Source organism: Eriocheir sinensis, chromosome 33, assembly GCF_024679095.1.
Source record: "Eriocheir sinensis breed Jianghai 21 chromosome 33, ASM2467909v1, whole genome shotgun sequence".
In the NCBI taxonomy this organism is placed as follows: Eukaryota; Metazoa; Arthropoda; class Malacostraca; order Decapoda; family Varunidae; genus Eriocheir; species Eriocheir sinensis.
In genome coordinates this window covers 11,866,865-11,877,914 of record NC_066541.1, presented here as the reverse complement: position 1 = coordinate 11,877,914, position 11,050 = coordinate 11,866,865, and the positions used below count along the sequence as shown (strand labels likewise).

General features: G+C 44.3%; 1 protein-coding gene across 4 annotated transcripts in view; it reads right to left on the bottom strand.

The window, feature by feature from the left end:
* Window positions 1-1,021: 1,021 nt before the first annotated feature.
* LOC127006741 (fibroblast growth factor receptor 4-like) overlaps window positions 1,022-11,050 on the bottom strand; it is a 123,100-nt gene continuing 113,071 nt past the window's right edge. For all 4 annotated transcript variants that reach the window (XM_050877022.1, XM_050877023.1, XM_050877021.1 and 1 more), the window contains 8 exons: window positions 10,400-10,544; window positions 9,949-10,130; window positions 9,352-9,631; window positions 8,853-9,148; window positions 8,126-8,319; window positions 7,114-7,254; window positions 6,780-6,885; window positions 1,022-6,478 (listed from right to left, as the gene is read on the bottom strand). In XM_050877022.1, the coding sequence (XP_050732979.1) occupies window positions 6,389-6,478; window positions 6,780-6,885; window positions 7,114-7,254; window positions 8,126-8,319; window positions 8,853-9,148; window positions 9,352-9,631; window positions 9,949-10,130; window positions 10,400-10,544 (1,434 nt within the window). In that variant the 3' untranslated portion in view covers window positions 1,022-6,388. The remainder of the gene's footprint in view (window positions 6,479-6,779; window positions 6,886-7,113; window positions 7,255-8,125; window positions 8,320-8,852; window positions 9,149-9,351; window positions 9,632-9,948; window positions 10,131-10,399; window positions 10,545-11,050) is intronic.

The following is an 11,050-nucleotide window of genomic DNA, read 5'->3' as shown; positions in this document are numbered from 1 at the left end:
GTTGTTGGGCCTCCTCCTTGAAAGAATTGGGCATCTCTCTACCGGCCGTCTGGGTGGTTGCGCGGCATGCACCGCCTTCCTCCCTTGGGGTATATCCCCAACGAAATAAAAAAAAAAAAAAAATACTGTGGACTCACCTGCTTCATGGTCGCTGTCTCGCCGTTGTTTCTTCTTCCTCTAGAGTTTAGGGGACGTTATTGGCCATGAGACCCCGGCCACTACAGCCTCAGAGGTTCAGGTTGACACAGATTATTAGTGAGGTGATGACGTGCCTTCGGAGTGTATCTTTAAGGCTAAATACGTGGAGGAGTCCCGCGGGTGCTCCTGGTCACGTGTTGACACTTGGCGGGGCGGGGCGGCGTCTACGGGCCTAATATTTTTTTTGTCACTTTCACTCAGTAAGAAAGTAAATGAAAGTGGATTTAGTATTTATATAATGGTTGGTAAATGTGGCCAATAGACACCAACAGAGCATTATACATCATATTTCCTACTATCAAAAGGACACCACATTTCTCCATGAATAGGACATCACATTTCCCTCCTCCTTGATATCCTTCCATGAATAGGACACCACATTTCCCTCCTCCTTGATATCCTTCCATGAATAGGACATCACATTTCCCTCCTCCTTGATATCCTTCCATGAATAGGACACCACATTTCCCTCCTCCTTGATATCCTTCCATGAATAGGACACCACATTCCCCTCCTCCTTGATATCCTTCCATGAATAGGACATCACATTCCCCTCCTCCTTGATATCCTTCCATGAATAGGACATCACATTTCCCTCCTCTGTGATATCCTTCCATGAACATTTCCCTCCTCCTTGATATCCTTCCATGAATAGGACACCACATTTCCCTCCTCCTTGATATCCTTCCATGAATAGGACATCACATTTCCCTCCTCCTTGATATCCTTCCATGAATAGGACACCACATTCCCCTCCTCTGTGATTTCCTACAGACCCGATGTGTACTACTATATTAGGTATGGCATAATAAGGACCCTCGCAATAAGACAACAAATATTTATTCTGTGTATTGCTACATGCATTGGTTCACATGTAAAGAATATGTTATAAACTAAAGCCACCATCTCTAGGTCAGTCTACCACTGGGCCGCCAACCAGTACAGCTATGGTGAGTCTCCTCCCTTCACCCTTCCCCTCATGAGTCACTTAGCGATGGAGCGGACTGGCTTAATTTTATTTCAACGCAGCTTCTTGCAATCCTTTCACTGAGCAATGCAAGAAATACCAGAACACTGATTTATATATAGGTAGTTTTACAGTGATACATTGATGGTATATAAGCATTCAACACAAAGTTTCTTCTCCCTATTTGTGATATATAGTGATTTTGTTCTTTAAATATACGAACACTGGTTTTCTGAGATACATTTTAGATAGAACACACAATTTTTTCTCCATAATTGCTGATGAATGCAAGAAAAAGAGGATTATATGATGGTTTTGTTCTTTAAATATACCAACACTGATTTTCTGAGATATAATTATACTATTTAGACATTACTAGTATTCCTCACTCAGCGATTTTGTATTATTTCACTTAGCAATGCAAGAAAAAAGGGATGATTGATTTTGTTTTAATGCAGACCAACACTGGTTTTACTTCACTTAACAATGCAAGAAACAGAGGAAGATGATTGATTTTGTTTTGATGTAGACCAACACTGGTTTTACTTCACTTAACAATGCAAGAAATAGAGGAAGATGATTGATTTTGTTTTAATGTAGACCAACACTGCATGGTTTACTTCACTTAGCAATGCAAGAAATAGAGGAAGATGATTGATTTTGTTTTAATGCAGACCAACACTCAATTTACTATCCCTCACTTGAAACCTCCCGGCCAATCTAGACTCGGGCTCAATATATCCCCTGAAGACCAATCCTATTCTATTGTAACTAGTAGATAATCAAAACAAAGATCTTCATAATTATAACTGACCAAATGCTCCTTGATTCCAGACCAGGAAATTCATACATCTATCAGGTAAAGAAAACTGAGACGAATTCCTTTAACAGCTTAAGAATTGTTGACAGTCGTGAAGAAAAAAATAGTCTTGCAAGTAATGTTTGGGAATTTAAATGCATCGTAAGTAAGAAAGAAAATGTCAATATGGTTTTCTTCAGTGTAACATTATAAATAGTAGTACAGAAATGTTCATATTCCAGCCACCATCTAACTATCCACAGGTACACACATACATACATACACACACACATACACACACACACACACACACACAAATATATATAATGACAGTAATAATAATAATGGTACATACATAAAGTTAATGACTAAGATGGGAGTCTGAAAAGTGCGACGACCACTCAGTGACAGGCTGTGCTGGCAAATTGGTACGCGGCAGCCCAGTCAGTACTCACGTCAAGCCCACGTACTAAAAAAAATAATCTACTCTTGAAACCCGAGATGCAAAAATTGAATTAGCACAAACAGACCAACAAAACCTTATACGTTATGATAATTTTACTCTCAATTTACCTCTTTTTTTTTCTGATATGACCATAAGAAAACTAACAAAAATCCTCCTTTCTACAATTTCACTCTTGGTATACTTTTTTCTTCTACTGAGTATAAAAAAATTGACAAAACATTCTTCTATTCAACAATCTTTCTTATACTTTCCCTTTTTTTTCTACGATCATAAAAAACTATCAAAACAATATACCTTTTGGCAACTTCTCTTTTCATTCAGCATTTCTTTTCTAACATGAACATAAAAAGACTTTCAAAACATTACTAATTTCGAAACAACACTCGAAATTCACCAGCGTTTTCCTTCATGAGTACTGACAGGGATGGTTCATGTGCATTGGCCAACACACCTTACACCCTCGAAGACCTTACATTGCCTTACAGTATAGACGTGTTTGAGAATGTTAGTGGTGGTCAGTGCCAGTGCCACGGCCCTGACACTGACCAGGACGTGTGTATAAGCCTTTGGCATCACCAGACTCTTGGCACTAAATCTCTGACCCCCTGGAGCCCACACTTGCCTTGAGGAGGAGGGGAAGGGGAAGGGAATGGAGGGTAAGGGATATGGATAGGGATAGGGGAGGGGAGGGGAGGGAATGGAGGGTGAGGGATAGGGGAGGGAAGGGAAGGGAAGGGATAGGGAAAGGAAGGGAAGGAAAGAGAACAAAAAGAAAACAAAACAGAGAATAAGAAGGAAAAATATGTACAAAAAAGATAAAAGATGGAGTGAAGAAAAAGGGAGGTGGAAGGGGAGAAAAGGAAAAAAAGAATTAAACAGGAAACAGCTTGAGTGCAGAAGAAACAAAGGAAGAGTGATCAAAGCAAGAGGACAAAAAAGACACTTAAAGCTTGTAAGGAAGGAGGTGGTACATGAGGGAGGGAGGGAGGCAGTGTGTCCAGGGTGGGTGCAGGTTACAGTGGGTGACTAGTACATGAGAACGTGTGGGGCCCAGCAAACACTGCCCCGCCAAGCCTTGCCGGGGACACACCTGCTGCCAGCCACCTGCTCTCACTACACCTGTTGGCGGCCGCCCCACATGGCCGCCCTCGCCCCGCCCTCGCTGCGGGCCGAGGCACAACTCCCACACACATGAGGAAGCAAACACATGGCAGTAAAACCTTATACATCCATCTCCCTTGCACACAAAAAAAGGAATTTATAGCATTTGGTTTACAGAGAGTTTCCCTGCTGAGGCTCATTGCTAACACCTGCGCCTAATGAGCTCGTGCCAGCCAGGTGCTGCGGGACATAGCGAGGCACAGAGCACGATGTTCAGGTGGCGTGTGTTGCCATAGCCGCTGCTGCCACCACCCTCGCGCTGCCTCTCGGTGTCTTTCAGCGTAACTAAGAACTATTAGCACCATAGCTGACTCTTAACAATTATGGTAAAACACCTTAGCTTGTTCTGACTCGGGTTCATGATTAGGAAAAGTGACAAGTTTTTTTTTCACTGACAATGAGGATCAATTTTCCTCATTTGCACCATTCATAGATTAGAAAAGAAAAGAAATATCAACTCCGACTATGGTAAAACACCTTAGCTTGCTCCGACAGGGATTAACGTTTAGGAAATGTAGTAATAAAAGTTGCTCTGCTGGCGATGAGGAGACTTTCCTCATTTGTCCATTAAAGTAAAGTAGAAAAGAAGAAGAAAAATATATAGGCTTTGTGCTCCATTTCCTATATACCCAATGTTTACTAGCCGGCTCACTGTTCCCTTATCTTTATGCACTAATCAAAGCCTTGTGCAAAGGGTGTGCAAACTGTGCATCTCCCTCTCAGCTTCAGCAGGCAGGCCGCCACGTGGAGCAAGGCTGAGGTTTCCAAGTGTCCTCATCCCTCAGGTCGCTAAATAAATATCTTACACAAGTACGCTGACGGCTGAATCGACCCTGTGTGTGTTTCCTGAACAAGTCCCACAATCACGCTAGGGTATATCCATCAATTCTAACACCATTCCAAATAGTACTCAAACTGGAAAACTAACAACTACTCAGAAAAATTGTCCTGAAGTGTAAATATCAATTGTCGTCAAAATTCAAGAACATTATTTACATTGACAATACATAATCTTTATACCTCCGTTCAATTTTTCGGAGTGGTTTATTTCTCGATGTGGGCACTAAATGGAATGGTGAATAGGAACTGGCAAAGATACGTCAGTTCGGCAAGCTTGTACGGTCATAAATGCAGGTCCTGGTGTCCCCGTCTGCCACGCCCCTACCTGAGAACTGCTGCTGCTGCTACTGTCGCTGCCGCTGCTACACCCCACACCCTATATCCCCCCGGCACCTTACCCCAGCACACACACCTCCAACACCATGACGCAGACGTTCGCTGGCAGAAGGAGACTCAATATGGCACTAATACTATGGCTAAGGCTGTGAGTGTGTTCACCAGTTGTACGCGGCATTCCAAACAGTTCACGCATCAGGAAAAAAATACTTGAGAGAATTGTGTTGAGGTATAAAAAAAATAACTATTACCAGAATAAAAAAAATCCTCACCACTCTCCATTTTGACAATATCATCAACTTCATACCTAAATTTAACATCTATTTTTACACTGTTGTTTGATTTCCTATAAGTGTTAACCTGACATGAGAACTGAGATGAGACAAAAATTAAACGTTGACAAAATAAGACTCGATTATCAAACCTCATTTCCTCAGCGTAACTATTTCCCGTAGTCATTTTTTTTCCCCTGATGCGAGTACAAATTGGATCTGTGCGTACAAATTGGCATGCACACCCTGGCTCGACAACAACAGCTCCGAGGTACAGTGACAGTGTTACAAAGAGAACTTGTACATAGAAAAAGAAGTCCCTAACATATTAAGTACATAAACATCTCGCATCTTTCGCTACTCTGTAAGTATCCATAGCACATCTACGGATCACACGGACATAAGTATAAATAAAAATAAATGAGACGCTCCTTTGATGAGAAAGTTTCAGGTGACAAGCGTAAGGATGAGGTGTGTCCGCCAGTTTGTACGCACCTCTCCATTTAGTACTCACCCGTTTTCTGTAATGTGAGTACTAATTGGAGAGGTGGATATGGCTGGCGAACATTCCCCACAGCACAGGTATTTTGCATGACACTTTGCGAGTCAGACCGAGGCAACACCAAGCAAGTCTATAGAGTCCACATTTTGAGCACGACACGACAGAGATCCGCTCCGTGTGCTCAATGCTCGACTAAAATGCAGAGGTTGTGAGTCATCTTTCCACGAAGACGAAATAATAAAAAGTATCCTTCAATTTTGAAAGTCCCTTCAAATAGAATCACGTATTTACGACACACAGGTGGCTAACGACTCACCTCACATGTTTCACTCTCGCCCTTCACATGTCTTTTGTTAGTCACTTCATTTTTATCTTTGTACAGTATCTTGAATCTCCATTGTCTGTTTGCCTTGTCCATTGGCCTCATTTTTTCCACCATTCACAGTTCACTAACTCAAACCATTCCACTGACTTTACCATTTGCCTTCCAGTGTTCATTAACTCAATAAGGCACATTGGGAGTTAGTCACTAAAAAAAATAAAAAAAATAAAATGAAATAAAAAAAGACCACTGACCAATATTTCCCTCTCAATCGTCTTCCTAACACAATAAGGCACACTCACGTTAGCCGCTGAAAAATTGGTCACACACACAAACACACACGGACACGCTAATGTTTCCTCACTTCACACACTTCAGAAAACCTCTTCATGGCGCTTCCCCAAGTTATCAGTCAGCAGTGTTGCCAGAACAGTGACCTTGCGTACACATCACTGGCAACATGCACTGCTCACTGTCCTGCCTTGCTTCATGCCTCCTTGCTGTGTGTGGCGAGGGAGGTGCAGCTCAGTGTGGGGTGAGGGCGTCTGAGGCAAGGGAGGAGCCGCAGCTGCTGGGGGGGGTGTCCAGGTGAGGCAGGGAGAGGTTCAAGTAGTCCTGTGAGGGATGTAAAGTAAGCATCAGACATCATCACTGTTTTTGCCATCATTCATTTACCGCGTCAGCAATGGTCATATATACATGGTTTTGAGGTTAGTATGACACGAGTTTTACCTTCCATTCAGTAAGAGTGGGGAGGGTAAGGTTCCATTTAATACGACAGGGAAGGGCAAGGTTATTAAGAAGAGTTTCATCTTTCATTCGGTACAACAGGGAAGGGTAAGGTTATCAAGACATGGGCTTCATTTCTAATCCTCCCAAACTCGTCACACCCAACACTCTGCCTCCAGGTACTCACGTCTGTGGAGGAGAGGGTGAGGATGCGGTCAAAGTCCTCGACGAGCTCCTTGAAGGTGGGCCGCTGGGTGGGCTGGTAGCGCCAACACTCCCTCATGATCATGTAGCTGCAGAGGAGGCAAGACATTGCATTGTAGGATCCACATAGCAAGTAAAAAGTATTTACAAAGTTCCAGACATATAAAAACACATAACTACACTGAAATGCTGCCTAACTGAAATACGGGATGGCATGGAGATACAAGCTTAAAGAGGGTTATAAGCTTATATTTTACAGCTTTATGTACAGCACTGATATTGAAGGAGTAGGAAGCTTAGCAGGAGCACAAACTTACATTTCAAGGGAGCAGTTTGAGGGCTTCTCCATCCTGTGACCCTCCCGCAGCAGCTGGAAGAGTTTCTCGACGGAGGGCACAGCGGGGTAGGGAGTGCCGCCCAGGGTCATGATCTCCCACAGCAGGATGCCAAAAGCCCACCTGAGGGAGACAAAAGTACTCCTCTTGATACTGTGACTCAACGTATTAACCCCTTGACTACGGATTTCATACAAGAAGACATCACCAAGCTACAGGAATGGAGCAAAAAATGGCTGCTACAATTCAGTGAAGAAAAATGTAAAGTCTTGCACCTTGGGAGGGGATATCAAGCACACCAGTACCAGTTGGAAAACACTCCGCTATCCACTACAAAGGCAAAGAAAGACCTGGGAGTATATGTTACCAGGTCACCAGCGAAAGCGAAATCTGTGCCAATTGCAGCGGACAGGTTAAAGAAACACACCGGAAATCCCTTTAGCATCTGGTGTTGAGTGGAAATAACGGATCATTGTGGAGAATTTTGTTTGGTTTGGGCGCTTACGATGACCCTGTGGAGGACTGTTGAAATGGCCCGATGAATAAAATGAACATGAGCAAATGAACAATTTCACTTGATAATAAGACTGTCAATGAGATGGATAATAACGTACAAAACAATTAACTACTACGGATGACGAATGAGGAGGACAAAAAAAAATTGATAGTGAATGAAGTAAATGAAAACAAATGAAAAACAAGACAAACTACAATAAACAAACTTGGCATTTTCATACATAAAAACATGCAGATCCACTAAACAACGACAACCAAAAGAATTACGACCAAAAAGAGTTTCCAACCCAACCCAACCCAACCCCTTGAGCTGCTTCCTTTACTGTAAAAATAAATAAAGAAAGAAAGAAAAAGAAAAAGAAAAAGAAAAAAAAATAAGATATACAGAAACATGTAGCCCAGACAAACACAGACATCCACTCCTTCCCCCAAACTAGAACCCCCCCTCGCCACATCCACCCTTCCACAAAACACTCACACATCAGACTGCGAGGTGTAGACGCGGTGGAAGAGAGCCTCGGGGGCCATCCACTTGACGGGGAGGCGGCCCTCGCTGGTCTTGCGGTAGTAGTCCTGGCTGTGGATGTCCCGGGCCAGCCCAAAGTCGGCAATCTTCATGATCCTGTCCTCACTGACTAGAACGTTGCGTGCAGCCAGATCTCGGTGGATGCACTGCCGAGGGAGGGAAGGGGATATTAGTGCATGGGGAAAGATCAGGTAGAGATGTATAGATAAAGTCAGGGGGAATTAATGAGGATGACAGTGTTTAGAGAGTACTGATAGATAGATAGACAGTGTAAGGGAGAATGAATGAGGCTGGTTGTGTGGTGAGTACAGGTAGAGAGGTAGAGATAAAGTCAGGGGGAATTAATGAGGATGACTGTGTGAGGAGAGTATTGATAGATAGATTGAGACAGTGTAAGGGGGAATGAGTGAGGCTGGTTGTGTGGTGAGTACAGGTAGAGAGGTAGAGATAAAGTCAGGGGGAATTAATGAGGATGGCTGTGTGGAGAGAGTACAGGTAGAGATATGGATATAGTCAAGGGGAGTCTGTGTGAAGGGAGTACAGGTAGAGATATGGATATAGTCAAGGGGAGTCTGTGTGAAGAGAGTACTGATAGATAGATAGATAGATAGAGACAATGTAAGGGCTGTGTGGATAGTACAGATAGAGAGATACAGATAGCGTTGGAGTAAATTAATACCTTCTTTGATGTGAGGTACTCCATGCCACGGGCGACCTGGAAGGCAAAGCTGACCAAGTCCTTCTGGGTGATGGTGTCCAGTTCCTGTCCGATGGCACGCTCATAGCCTGAGGACGGCCGGTTGTTCCTGAGGTAGTCCCGCAGGTTGCCATGAGCAGCGTACTCCACCACCACGTACAGCGGCCCGTCCTGGGTGCAGCAGCCGAGCAGGTTGATGATGTTGATGTGCGTTCCAATCATCTTCATCATTTCCATCTCTGACACCAAGTCCATGAGCTCTGAGTCAGTGTGGCCCTCTGGTGGTGGTGGGGAGACAAGGACGGGTTAGGACTATGAGGAAGACTGAGTAAGGAAAGGGAAAAGTAAAAGGCAGATGAAGAAAGGCAAGAAAGACTGAGTAAAGAAACCAAAGAGTGGCAAACAAGCAGAGAGGTACAGAAGACTGAGTAAGGAAACAAAAAGAGTAACAAACAGAAGCAGAAAGGCAATAAATCCTTACCTTTGAGCATCTTGACAGCAACAGTGGTGGCAAGATCTGGGCGGTTGACGCCTTGCACCTCGGCCCGCACCACCTTCCCGAAGGCGCCCTCCCCCAGGGACTCTCCCATGATGAGTCTGGCGCGCGGCAACTCCCAGTCAGCGTCCAGGGGCAGCTCGTACTCAGAGATGCTGGTCATCTCTGAGCCGAGGCGCGACCTGGACTGGCAGTGCTCTATCTTGATGGTGGGCACAAGGAGGGGCTCCTGCGAAGCATCAGAGTTCTGGTGCTCCACAATGACCTGCGGGAGAGTGGCCCTGAGTGGCACTGACCTTGTGTGCATGTGTGTGTGTGTGTGTGTGTGTGTGTATGAGGCTGTCTTTCCTGAGTGCTAAGATAGTACTTGTTACCTGCACTACGTTAATGACCCTGCCTTACCTAGCACTAAGCATTAACTTTCACTAACTCACACTGTATTTCATCCCACATCCCAGAAATGTCCCTTGAGAAGAATGAGCAAAGTGAGGCAACATAAAAATGGCAAGAGATTCCCAATAAAAGATGAGGCAACTAATATTCCCCAGTAAAACACGCAGGTGCTCTCACTCCCCGGCTGACCTTCTTGATCCAGTGCTGGGTGATGGCCTTGGCGCGCTCCAGCTCACTGGCTCGTCTCTTCTCCTTCTGCCAGCCCTTCCAGACAAACGACGCCACGATGCCGCCAATCAACAGCACCGCGAACAGCACCCCCGTCAGCACCATGATGGCGTGGTACTCGGCGTCCAGCAGGATGGGTTCAGCTGGGAGGGTGGCGATGGTGGTGGTGAGATTCAAGGGATGGTGGTGATGATGATGGTGATGGGTTATGGAAAAGTCATGACATAGCAAAGAGGAAAGGAGGAATTTGTTCACTTTTACACACAGTCCACTCACCACCAATCACCATACAGCCACTCACCACCAGTCACTATATGGCCCACTCACTACACAGTTCACTCACCGCCAACCACCACAGAGCCACACACCACAAGTCACCACACGACCCACCAATCACCACTCAGCCACTCACCATCAGTCACGCTCAGGTAGGCAGTGGAGAAGGAGGTGCCGAGGCTGTTGGCGGCAATGCAGGTGTACCAGCCGGCGTCTTTCTCCGTCACGTTCATCAGCACCAACACCTGGGGGTCCTCGGAGCTGGTGATGTTGCGCCCCTCCTGTGGTAGTGTTGAGGGTGTTCCAGTCAGTCGCCACACCCTCAAGGCTATCCATGCAACACTACTATTCCCATCTATTGTGCTGTGTTGTGTTGTGTTTCCAGGTGGGTGTAAAATCTCCTCTCATTACCTAGTCTTATATTGCAGGTATTAATGTATTTTTATTATATTATCCATATGTACTGTACTCCTATCTTAAAACTAATGTATTTTCCATCATTCTAACCTCCATGAGTATTATATTTACAGTAGTTATGGATATTTAGTGTTGTGCTCATTATTAGATATCTACTTTATATCCAAGATGAGTAAGCAAATGATAAGAATGCAATGTAGCAAATATCAAAGGCTGTGTAGATATTTTCGGCATTTGAAAGAACAGATATAATGTTTACTGCACCTGCTCATGTATACCCAAGCTGCATTAAAGGAAAAAAGTTACATTTGTTTTAGGTTTTGTCACGGAGAAGCATGTAGTTCACAGAATACAAGATCAAAGCAAAATT